Consider the following 12,886-nt stretch of genomic DNA (forward strand, 5'->3'; position numbering starts at 1 on the left):
AAGGCTGACGTTTCAGGCCTAGACTCTTCTTCAGAAAGAAGGGTCCAGGCCCGAAACGTCAGCCTTCCTGCTCCTCTGATGCTGCATGGCCTGTTGTGTTCATCCAGCTCTACACCTTGTTATACCAAATAACTTCTTCACTACCCTGACTACTTGCGACTCCACTTTCAAGGAACAATGAACCTGCACTCCAACGTCTGTTTGTTTGGCAACACTCCCCAGAACATTACCATTAAGTGTATAAGTCTTGCCCTGATTTGCTGTACCAAAATACAGTACCTCATTTATCTAAACTAAACTCCACCTGCCACTCATCGGCCCATTTGCCCATCCAATCAAGGTCCCATTGTATTCTGAGGTAGCTTATCAAGAATTGTATTTGTCCATAAAATATGGAGCTGGAGGAGTGGAGCAGGAAAGTCAATGTTTCAGATCGGGACCCTTCATCAAGATTGGGAAGGGGGAAGGGAGCTCGGAAATAAATAGAGGGAGGGGGTTGAGGTTGTGGGAAGGTAGGTGGCATAGTGATAGGTAGATGCAGGTAGGGGGTTATAGAGATTGACCAATGGGAAGGATGGGGCAGATAGGTGAGAAGGAAGATGGACAGGTTGTGTTGGGTCATGGAGGTGGGGATTAGAAGGAGGACTGGACATGGGATGAGGCTGGGTGTGGGGAGATTTTGAAGTTGGTGAGTTCTATGTTGTGGCCATTGGGCTATAAGCTCCCGAGGCAGAATCTACAGTGGTATTCCTCCAATTTACGTGTGGCCTCAGCCTCATTGTGACAGTGGAGGAGGCACAAGATGGACATGTTGCCAAGGGAGTTGGAGGGGAAGTTAAAATGGCTGGCAGCTGGAAGGTGATATTGATTGGAGCGTGCAGAGCGCAGATGCTCTGCATCTGTCACAGTCTGCGCTTGGCCTCTCCGATGTGGTCTCCTCTACATCGGGAGCAACAGATGCAGAAGACCAGATTAGAAGACGTACAGGTGAATCACTGTTGGATTTGGAACGATTGTGGCCTTGAACGGAGATGAGAGGGGAGGTGTAGGGGCAAGTGTAACACTTCCTGCAGTTGCAGGGAAAGGTGCCGGGTGTGGTGGAAAGGTTGTTGGTGAGTGTGGAGTGGATCCTACAGAAAGCAGCTAGGGGTGGTGAAGGAAGTATCTCTTTGGGGTTCCGATTGCAGATGGTGAAAATGGCAGAGGATGATGCATTGGATTGGAAATTGGTGGGGTGGTATGTGAGGACCAGGGGGACTCTGTCCTTATTATTGTTGTGGGGAGGGGGTTTGAGGGTAGAAGTGTGGGAAATGCAGGAGATGCGGTTGAGGGCATTACACATCACAGGAGGGGGGATGTTACGGTCCTTGAAGTAGGAAATCATGAGAGGGGGTAATTGTTTTTTTTTTTTGGTTTGGTTGTGTATATATCTTTTATTTAGAACTATTTTATCATAATTCATTACGATTTACGAAAATTCCTTTTTCCTTCCCCTCAATTAATAGATCAGGAATTGATTTATTTTTGAACAGATGAAACTGATGAAATTATTACAACGCTTGCCTGCTAGCGTTGTGAGAAGATTGCACAGAGAACGGTACAAAAAGGAAAGTTGGCTAAATGTTATACCAGACAGCTACAAACTGACAGAGCAGGACATTACTGATTTTGTGGAAAGCATCAAACAACCTGTGCTGCTTGCTATGTTCAGTAAGACGGGAAGTCTGGAGGCTGCTCAGGCCCTTCAAAATTTGGCTTTGATGCGCCCAGAGCTGGTCATCCCACCTGTACTTGAAAAGTAAGTCTTAAATTAGGTTTACCCTTTACAAAGCTATGCTGACTTTGCTTGATCACATTATTTTTAAAACCAATTTTTAAAGTTTTAAATGTCTGCTGTTATGTCCTTTCTAATAGATTCTATCATTTTCCCAATAATAGATGTTAAGCTAACTGACACATGCTTTTGGTTTCTTTCCCCTTATGAATAATGGAATTACAATGGCAATTTCCCAATTCGGTGGGACTTTTCCAGAATCTAAGGATTCTTGGAAGATTACTACCAGTGCTGCTTCTATCTGTGTAGTTAGTACTTTTAATATCCTAGGATGCATCCCGCCAGGTCTAGGAGACTTATCGGTCTTGAGCCCATTAGCTTCCCTAGTTCTTCTTTCTCTTGTGATAACTATTGTATTTATTTCCTGTCCTGCTTTTGTCCCTTGATTATTTAGTATTTCTTGGGATGCTGTTAGTGTCTTTTACTGTGAGGACTGAAGTATTTATTCAATTCCTTTGCCATTTCCTGGTTCCCAAATATTAATTTTCTTAGCTGCCTCCTCTTGGGGCCTGTGTTCACATCAGTTTCTCTCTTCCTTTTCATACTTGCAAGACTTTCTTCAAATATAACACCAAGATGGAAAGCAAGTTTACCCTCAAACTTTATCTTCTCCCTCTTTATTCATATGTAGGTTATCTTCTCCTTTTAGTGCTGCAATCATTCTATGATTCAATGATTTGAAATTAATTGTTGAAAGTGCACTGAAATAGGTTCAAATATTTATAGTCTAAATATGGATTTTATTCCCCTCCAAAAACTGAAAACATTGAGCAGCTGATTGACTTTTCTCCGTAATGACCTGTTCATAGCCATTTTATTACAAGGGCATTAATTCCAAATGTAGTTCTGCGTTTGTTTGGCCTATTTGTGAACAGGGTGGTAAAAACTGACCAACTTTAACTGGTAGTCAAGGTTTCTTAAAGCAAAAAGCTGCAGGAGAAATTTCTGTAAAGTACAAGTCAAAATGCAAGAGTGTATTTGTAGATACTTTCTAACCGACTTGTTCAGAGATGTTATTAGACACCTTTGCAGGTGGAACTTGAACACAAGCCTCCTAATTCAGAGGTAACAAAATACTGGCCCTGCACCACAACAGCCTCTAAGTGGATATTTGTAAATTATAGTGTATAACTAAAGAGAAGATCTGGTCATAATTGTTACTATACGTTCACACATTGTGAAAAAGCACCTAGCAATTTGTATCAGGCCTTCTTTTGCCATTTGGTTCTCTGGGATGCATTCCAAAAACAGTGGAAAGGTGTGCAGTGTGATACGCAAGGAAAAGAAAGATTATCACCTTCAGATTAGGAGGGTGTTTATCGCATCATTTGGCATTCTTTGTACAGAAAGTATGAGGTCCTTTTGTTTTGGAAATGACTGCCACTGTTAGAGAAAAATATCTAAAATGAGACGGACACTTTTAACACTGCCTTTAGACAATAACATTGGCTACTTGCAGATCACTTGAGGGAGGTGTACAGGACATTGGGAACCCTCATTTTCCTGGAAAATGGGTGACTCCTAAAGATTAATGAAAAACGAGGCAGAAAATATAAATTGGAATGATTCAATTTCTTCTTGTGATAGATGAATTCGGTTATTTCTGTTGTATATTGTTTTTGTTTAACATTTCTTTTGAGGGCCATCTTTCAAATATGACATCACTGTTTTTGATTTAATCTTAGAACATACCCTGCATTGCAAACTTTAACAGAACCTCACCAACTCACAGCGACCCTGAGCTGCGTAATAGGAGTTGCTCGCAGTCTGGTTTCTGGAGGAAAATGGTTCCCTGAAGGCCCAACGCACATGCTACCTCTATTAATGAGAGCCCTACCCGGAGTGGACCCAAATGATTTCAGCAAGTGCATGGTATATTAGTATATTCTTAGATATGTGACTAGACATTTAAGGAATTAAATCAAACATTCTCAATTGCTTTTTTTGTCACATGATATATCATTCATCCATCACACCTGTTCTTGCGGACTTAACACTGGCTCCCAGTTGAACAATGCCTGTATTTTAAAATTCTTATCCGTGTTTTCAGATCCTTCCATAGCCTGTCCCTTCTTTATCTCTTGTTATCTGCTCCAGCTATAAAACCCCCAAGGCAACTCTACTGCTCTAATTCTGTTTTGAGGAGAATCCCTGATTTAATGCTTTCACCTCTGATGTACCTTCAGTTGTCCAAACCACCCTAAACCTCACCACCTCTCTACTTTTAAGGCACTCTGTAAAATCTACCTCTTTGTGTAGGCCTTTTGTTATCTACCTTAATATCATCCTGTATGACTTGGTGCCGCATTTTGTTTCATAATGCCTTTGTGAAAATCCTTGGGATGCTTTATCTTCAGTATGCTGCATAAATATAAGTTGTTAAGAAATTTATGAAAGTAAGCTGTAAACTGTTTTGGGTTTGATAAACTCTAGATTTAGAAGTGAAGTAAGTGTTGAGGCACATGTCCCAATATAGTTGAGGAAGATCGTTATCTTATATGCAGGTTCTAGTGCATTTTCTATTTGCCCAGCTGTGTTTTCTAAATTGCTAGAAAAATAATACCCCACAAACTCTAGGACTACTGATTGTGGACACTGGAAATATCTTGATGTTTTACCGTTGTGTCCTGAAAAATAATGTGATGTAAATGTATTGATAAAGGGATAGTTCTGGTTTAAATTAATTTTTGTTAAACTTGTGTATTTAACTATTTTGTTTCCATTTCCATGTAGATCACGTTCCAGTTTATAGCTACGTTTTCTACTCTGGTGCCTTTGGTGGACTGTTCATCAGTTTTGCAAGAGAGAAATGATCTTTCAGAGGTAATTTCATTTAAAAGTCTCAATGTTAATTTCCTTACAAATAAGTTAAAATTTGAGGAAGGCTGGTGAAATGACTGAAAGTGTAACACTTAAGCTTTGTACAGTTGTATAGAATGTTGCAGCACACAACATGACCATCCTGTTTGCACTGATATTTGGAAGAAATAGTTACCGATACCCATTCATGTGTTGTTTGTCTCTTACCATCCAACTGCCATCTTTTCCTTCTAGCTATTTGGGACTGTAGTTTTGGAATGTTTTCTGAAAAGAGGCTAGGCAAGTTGCTGCTGTACATCTTGTCTATGATGGATGTTGCTGCCACCAGCGGTGGAGAGAATGAATGTTTTAAGATGGTTAGTGGGGTGCCAATCAAGCCAATTGTGTTTAGAAACAAATATTGCTGGAAAACGCCAGCATCTCCGGAACAGAAAGCAAAGTCAATGTTTCGGGTCTAGTGACTCTTTTTCAGAAGCAAATTGCCTTGTTATGGATTTTGTTGAATCTTTTGTTGGAACTCTACTTGCACAGGAAAGGGGAAAGTATTTCATACTGCTTCTGACTTGTGCGCTGTAGTTTGGTTTTCCCAAAAACTTATTTTATTCAGCATGTAGATGTATTGACTTCTATTTCTAGAAGTTGCTGCCATACATGGGCCTCTGAGATATATGCAGCAGCAGGAAAATTAGTGAGGTCATAGACTGTAATAATTTTAATGTTTCTAATATACATTCCATGTCAACCTGGGGCAAAACGTTTCCAATTGTAAATGGCAGTGCAGCAGAAATAAACTTCTTGTTTCAACGTGTGTCACACTGAAGAACCTCAGTACAATTTCAGTACTATTGATGTTAACATTTTTCTTGTTGGACTTGCAGCAAGAGGGGTTCTACGGTTTTTAGCCCTTTGGTGTACTATGGCGGAAAGTTTTCAACAGTGACCCATACCTTTTGTGCTTCTCTGGCATTTGTTCCATGCTGGGTCAAAATCTTGAACTGATAGCATTGTGAGTGTATCTACACCAAATGAAATAAAGCGGTTCAAGAAAGCAACTCATCACCTTCTGAAAGGCAATTAGGGATGAACAATAAATGCTGGCCTAGCCAGTGAAGCCCACATAACCTGAATGAGTAAAAATAGGTCTCACCATTGCTTTGTGAGGGACGTTTAGGGACAGACAATAAACACTGGCCTGGCCAGCGATATCCACATCTTGTGATAAGACTTTGCAGGAGCTTTATTGCATCCCTCAGCACGTAGTCCTGGACAATGTGGAAAAACAGTAGTGGAATGCACTGATGATCAAGCCCTACAACTACACTGGTCACACAGTTTGTATTAATGTGCTGATTCAGTCACCAAATCGCTAATTACTTCTCTTCTGCTCTTCTACCCAGAATAAAAGAGACTGTCACTAGAATTTAACTAAAAATGATCCATTTATTATAACTAATCTTATTCTTAAAACAAGTCGCAAACACTCGTTAACACCTAATCTATGATCTCATTTAAAACTGCATCCTCTTCGTCCGAAACACAGAAACTCAAGGCACAAAAGACAACAGTTTCCGTGACTGTGACATTTACGGCCATAAGTCAGGAGAATGCTGGAATACTCCCTACTTGCCTGGATGAGTGTAGCCCCAACAACAATCGGAGCTTGACACCATCCAGGTCAAAGCAGCCAGCTTGATTGGCACTACGTCCACAAACATCCACTCCCTCCACCACCGACGCTCAGTAGCAGCAGTATGTGCTATCTACAAGATGCACTACAGAAATTCGCCAACAATCCTCAGACAGCACCTTCCAAACCTACAACCACTTCGATCTCTGGAAAGACAAGAGCAGCAGATATATGGGAACACCACCACCTTCAAGTTCCCTCCAAGCCACTCGCCACCCTGACTTTGAAATATATCACTGGTCCTTCACTGTTGCTGTGCCAAAATCCTGGCTTTCTCCCCCTAATGGCGTTGTGGTTCAACCCATAGCAGGTGGACTGCAGTAGCTTACCACCACCACCTCAAGGGCAGCTAGAGACCGGCAATAAATGCTGGATAGCCAGCAATGCCCACATTCCACAAAATAAATAAATTTTAAAAAGTCTCTTATTGCCTACAAAACTTTGCTAGCCTTTTCTCCAAAGTTACTTGAATTCCTGTAAATAGCATCAGTCAAATATGTATTCCCAGTACTTGTAACATTCCACTCGACATTAGAAGACCAGCCGGGTTTGAGCCTGTGAAGGGGGGTCTTTCACCAAGTAGATGGTTCTCCAACTACATTTATGCTTCTAAAAACTGAAAGAACTGCGGATGCTGGATCAAAAGAGTTCTGAGGAAGGGCCACCGGATCCTAAACATTAACTGTTTTTTACCTTCACAGATGCTGCCAGACCTGCTGAGCTTTTCCAGCATCTTTGTTTTTGTATATTCATGTTTATATCAGGTTATGTCTCGTAGAAGGTATGGGTGGAAAGGGAGAAATAAAACAGGACAAGCTGTTCAATGGCTCCAGTCTGCAGGGTTTGCTGCGAATATTTTGTTGCCAGGACTTAGTATTCTTCAATCCCTCTTCACCAGGTTCTTTCCCCTCTTTGCAGGAGGGACAGGTAATTGCTATGTTAGCCACAATGTCTATCAGTTACTAGTTAAAGGCCACAGCTTACATTGACTGGTGAGGGAAAATAATAACTGGCTTTCTTCATGCTTTGATATTTTACTGGAGAGAGATGCACTATTTGTCTTTGCAGCTTTCTGCAGGCTGTTAGTATCTTGCATACCCACAAGCTGTTGAGCTACTGATGAACCAGTCAGATAGTTGTTGTCAGCCTGAGGGCCTTTGTCGTCTACAACTGGTTCACAAACCAATTAGCAAACTATTGCCCAACGAATCTTTGTACGCATCCTGTGGTGACAGCATGTTTGAAATAGCCTTCCCACTATTTGAATGAAGCAGCAGGCCAAATACCACTTTGAAAAGCAAGTGACTGAAACTCATTCTGACGTGCAGCAATTCCATCCAAAATCCTTGGATTTAGAACATTCCCTTCCTGATTTCAGTCCACAATAAATACAATAAAAACTTTACGTATGATTAACCAGTGGCGAATTCTTCTTCCCATTGACTTCCGTTTTGCAAGGATTGCTTGATGCCACAACTCTTGAATTTAGCTCATTTGTCATTGTTTGGACCAACCCAGAAATGGCATCTGGTGCTGATCAAGATCCAATTGAGCATTGGTGAGCAGCTTATTAAGTGTCATTTGACAGCATTGTAATTGACATTTTCCATCATTTTACTGACGATGTGGGGGTAGACAAATGGGGAGATAACCAAACGGATTATATTTTTTCCTGGCAGGACATAGTTGGGCAGTGTGCCTAAACGCACAGCCCCCCCCAGAAAAAAACACTCAAACTTGTGGAGGCTAGCACCTAAAAATAGTATTCCAGGTAGATGTTTATCTTGTAGATGTATTGAAACAACTTGGCTCGTTCTGGAGCATGTGTTGAATTCTACAACTTCAGTATTACTGTTGACAGAGCCCACAGCCTTTGCTGTTTCCAAGTGCTTTCATCTACTACTTATCATGTGGAGTGAAAGGAATGGGCTGGTGACTGGTATCTGTAGTCTTGGGGATTTTGAGAATGCCAGGATGGATCATTTGCTAAGCACGACCGACTGAATATGTTTGGAAATGCTTCATTTGACCTTGACTTTTGAGCTAAGATGTTGGGCTCCCCCATCCTAGGAGATGGCAATGTTTGTGGAACCGTCTCATTCAATTACTGATTTAATTGACCACTGCAGTTCATAACTGGATGTGGCAGGACTGGTTGTGGGACCATTCTCCTTGCTGTTGAATGCTGCATTTGCTGTTTAGCTTCCCCAGGTCCTATGCTGTAGGTTCACCAGGTGCCCATCTTGGTTTTTAGGTTATCAAACCTGAAACCAAAGTTATGGCTTATGAGGCAATAATTATTCCAACGCTCCAGCTTTGGTTTGGAGACTTGGACAACTTGGAGCAGACACCTCCAAGTACTACCAAAGGTCATTTCTCAAAATTTTCTAAATCAGGTGTCAAGAAAGGAGGTCCAACAGCAGCACCCTCTGCCAAGTCAATATTCTCAACATTGAGGCACTGATCACTCTAAGCCAGCTCTGCTTGGCAGGTCATGTTTGTTTGCTCGACAGTAGCTTGGATATAATACCTCTTACAGATAAGCAGTCTTCTATCTTTCATATAAGGGCTGAACATTTGCATTTCCCTGGGTGTGAGTTGACAGGTTGTTGATTGCACCCAATTTTACACAATGCTAAAGATGCAATACCCTCAGCCCCTGTTACACTTTTGTGTGTGGATGGCTTTGGGTAGCCCAGCTACCCATGGGCCACTTGTTTCCTTTTGTTTAGCCTGAACCTGAAAAGTTTCTGCTGCACCCCAACATGAAATGGTGTCTGGCTCATACAATCATAGAATTCCTACAGTGTGGAAACAGGCCATTCGGCCCAACAAGTCCACACTTTCACTACCCTTTCCCTGTAACCCAGCATTTCCCATGTTTAATCCACCTAATTTACACACCCCGGGCACTATGGGCAATTTTAGTATGGCCAATCCACCTAACCTGCACATCTTTGGACTGTGGAAAGAAACGGGAGCACCTGGAGGACACCCATGCAGACACAGGGAGAATGTGCAAACTCCACACAGACAGTCGCCCAAGGGTGGAATCGAAACCGGTCCCTGGCGCCATGAGGCAGCAGTGCTGACCACTGAGCCACGATGCCTCCCTGGGTGTGAGTTGACAGGTTGTTGATTGCAGTGATCTCCACTAGGGACTGAATGCAATCACAGCAATGTTGCTGGAAGCAGTGAGCTGCTGACCATATGACTGGGGACGGTGGGCCCTGTATGAGTCATTTAACTGTCCGCTGATTAAGTTGGTGCAGGGCATGGTCAACCTCAGTAGTTATGTTGTGGGCTTGAGTAGAAGTGCGGGATCCCAATGCAATGTAAAATTCCCCACTAAAGAATTACATTTTGACTGGGATAACTCTTCCTTGGCCCTACAAAATTGTCACCTGGCAAAAAAATTCAACCCTTTCAAAAAAGAAAATGGATGGAAAATGAGATTGACGGGGACAAAAATCTTGAGTTTTTATTAATTTGTGGGATGTGTGTTTCACTGGCTAGACCAGCACAATTACCTATTCCCATTTGCCCTTGAGTGTAGTGGTGATCTGTCATCTTCACCAGCCATTGTCAAGGGGTTTTAATTACAACTACAGTGTTGTTAGGAGGAAGTTTCAGGATTTTGACTTAATGAAGAAACAGCAATATACTTTCAACTCTGTACAGCATATAGCTTGGAGCAGAACATGCGGGTTGTGCTGCTTTCATCCATCTGCCCTTGTCCTTCCAGGTGGCAGAAGTCATGGGTTTGGAAGGTGCTGTCGAAGGAGCGTGAGTGAGTTGGAACAGTGCATCTTGTAGATGATGTACACTGCTGCTAACATACATCAGCAGTGCAGAGTGCGAATGTTGAAAGTGTTGGATGGGGTGCCAATCAAGTGGGCTGCTTTGTTCTGTCATGATTCTGCTTGAACTGTGCATATAAAAGCGATTTAACTTTGAATGTTATTGTTTTTCTTATGTTTTAGGTAGAGAGGGAACTTTGCTCAGCCACAGCAGAATTTGAAGACTTTGTACTTCAATTTATGGACAGGTACATTGAGAGTTTACGGATCGTGATAATAGCAGTTTGTACGTTACGTTTAGAATCTACAGAATCCTTAGAGTCTTACAGGCCGTTTGGCCCAACAGGTCCACCCTGGCACTCCAGATAGCATCCCACCCAACTCACCCCACTATCTCTGCATTTCCTATGGCTAATCCACCTAGCCTGGACATCGTGGGCAATTCAGTATGGCCAATCCACCTAACCTGCACATCTTTGGACTGAGAGAGTGGAAACCCGCGCAGACATAGGGAGTATGTGCAAACGCCACACACAGTCGCCCAAGGGTGGAATTGAACCTGGGTCACTGGTAATGCGAGGCAGCAGTGCTAACTACAGAGCCACTGTGCTGCCCACTGTTAAATAAATTCTAAATTGGATTGGTAGCAAATTTATAAACTCCTTTCTAAAAATCTGTTTAAGATTGACATCTGTAAATGTCAACATATGCAAGCAAATAGTAAACTTAATTCTAATTCTATCACGTGTACTTAAGAACAGGGATACAGGAGTACCGTGAAAAGTGTATAGTGTCCCCATTCCTGGTGCTATCTTAGGTACAAAATGGAAAAATAAAGAAATAAGTTAAATGTTATAGTCCTACGTAGTATAAAGTGGTTAAAAAAAAAGTCCTTTTGCTGTGGGCCTGCTTCCATGCAGTTCCACTTTATCCTAATATGGAGATTAATCTTCAAATTATTGCAGATCCTGGGGAGGCTAACAAAGCAGTGGTAATGTCTAAATTATTTTGTATATTCCTTTTGGAAGGAGCAGTTTCCATTGGTGTGCCAGCTGGTGTTTTCTTAATCGAAGTGGTCCCTCTGCTTAGAGAAGTTATCAATTCGGAAATACACAATTAGTTACAACAATTGGAACAGGAAGAGGGTGCATTTTAATTTGCATTTTCGCAAAAATGAACTTTTCGAATGTGAATCAATTGCCAATTAGATTAGATAATGTAAGCATTTTTAACAGTATGCTTTAATATTTCAGACATTGTGGAGATTAGAATGACCATTCTTGCTGACGGTTGACCCATTTTCCAAACAACTTTAAGTTGCACGGTGCTTTCATTTTTATTATTTATTTATTGGACGAGTATCTTTGGCAAGTTCAGCATTTATTCCCATGCTTTATTGGCCTTGAGAAGGTGGTGGACTGCCATCTTAAGCCATTGCAATCCATGTTGCTTTTACTTTTTGTATAAGTGAAGTAGGAGTTGAAATCACTTTACTGAATTGATAGACTTTGATTTAAAGTCATAGGCAGTTGGGTGGGTTGTTTAATGAATGATCAGTCTGCTATCCCTCAGTTGTAAACACAAACAGATCACTCAAATATAATCCTATTAAAAACAGCTGTATGTAAGATGATACTGCATGATAAGGATATTGAGGATGTTACATTCATGATTTTAGAATTAATTGTTTAAGTACCTTGAGTAGAGTAATAAAACAAGAAATAAATTCAGGAATAGACCAGTCTATTCTGTTAGATCATGATCGAATGTATATCGATGACTTGACTTATAATCCCTTGATACCATGTTTCACAAAGAACATTTATCTTTTTCTTGATGCTTAGTTGCTTAAAATACTCCATTACCTTTTGAATGAAGAGTATTTCAGATTTTTGCTGTCCTGCATATGAAAAAGTATGCATTTTCTCTCCCGATTGGCAAAGTCCTCATTTTAAGGTACTGTCTCCTTGTTCTGGATGCCTTCCCACGGGAAGCAATTATGATTCTACCCTAAGCTGTTGCCATTCTAAACCTGGTTGATTTGAGAAACCCCATACCTTCTGTATCAAAAAAAAACTAGTTTGTGCAACTGATATTCATTGTGTGTAATTCTCCACTGGTTGCTCAATGTAATTTTCTTTAATTCAATTGGGAATTAATTCTGTGAAAACCCAGCAATATATGGAAACAACTCCAAGATTAATGACGAAACACTGATTTTTCTAGGTTGATGGCAGAGGATGTAAAACTGACCAGAAATGTTTGACGCTTAAAGATATTTTCATTGCCAGTTTGTTGGCTTTTTGCACCTTTTTTGCAACTGCTGAGCCATTAAGTTTTTGAATTTGTCATTTATTTAAATTAACAATAACAACATTGCAGGTGTTCCATGCAGTTCTTCCTCAACACTGACGAACTCTTCTAATGAGTATAATTGTTTTCTACAAATTTCTTAAATATTTGAATTCTGCAGCTTTTCATGTACTACTTTGTTAATACCATTTGGAAACATGGTCACTGAGTTTGTAGGACATCACCAGTAAACTAATGGAAGGTGACATCGGCAGTGCTGTCAAGCAGCACCTGCTTAGTGACCAAATCAAAGTTTGGGTACTGGTAGGGCCACTTAGCTCCCAACCTCATTACAGGCTTGGTTCAAACATGGACAAAAGAGCTGAATTCCAGAGGTGAGGGAGAGTGACAGCCCTTAACATCAAGGCTACATTCGACAGAGTGTGGCATCAA

At 41.1% G+C, this 12,886-nt stretch overlaps 1 protein-coding gene across 6 annotated transcripts in view; it reads left to right on the plus strand.

Moving 5' to 3' along the window:
* LOC109914746 (proteasome activator complex subunit 4) overlaps window positions 1-12,886 on the plus strand; it is a 148,556-nt gene that overhangs the window by 52,073 nt on the left and 83,597 nt on the right. For all 6 annotated transcript variants that reach the window (XR_007262862.1, XR_007262861.1, XM_048600865.1 and 3 more), the window contains 4 exons: window positions 1,533-1,798; window positions 3,520-3,706; window positions 4,568-4,657; window positions 10,325-10,389. Coding sequence is in view for 4 of the 6 variants with exons in the window: in XM_048600865.1 (XP_048456822.1) it covers window positions 1,533-1,798; window positions 3,520-3,706; window positions 4,568-4,657; window positions 10,325-10,389 (608 nt within the window). In the remaining 2 variants the exon portion in view is untranslated. The remainder of the gene's footprint in view (window positions 1-1,532; window positions 1,799-3,519; window positions 3,707-4,567; window positions 4,658-10,324; window positions 10,390-12,886) is intronic.

This window comes from Rhincodon typus, chromosome 9, assembly GCF_021869965.1.
Source record: "Rhincodon typus isolate 14 chromosome 9, sRhiTyp1.1, whole genome shotgun sequence".
Classification (NCBI taxonomy): Eukaryota; Metazoa; Chordata; class Chondrichthyes; order Orectolobiformes; family Rhincodontidae; genus Rhincodon; species Rhincodon typus.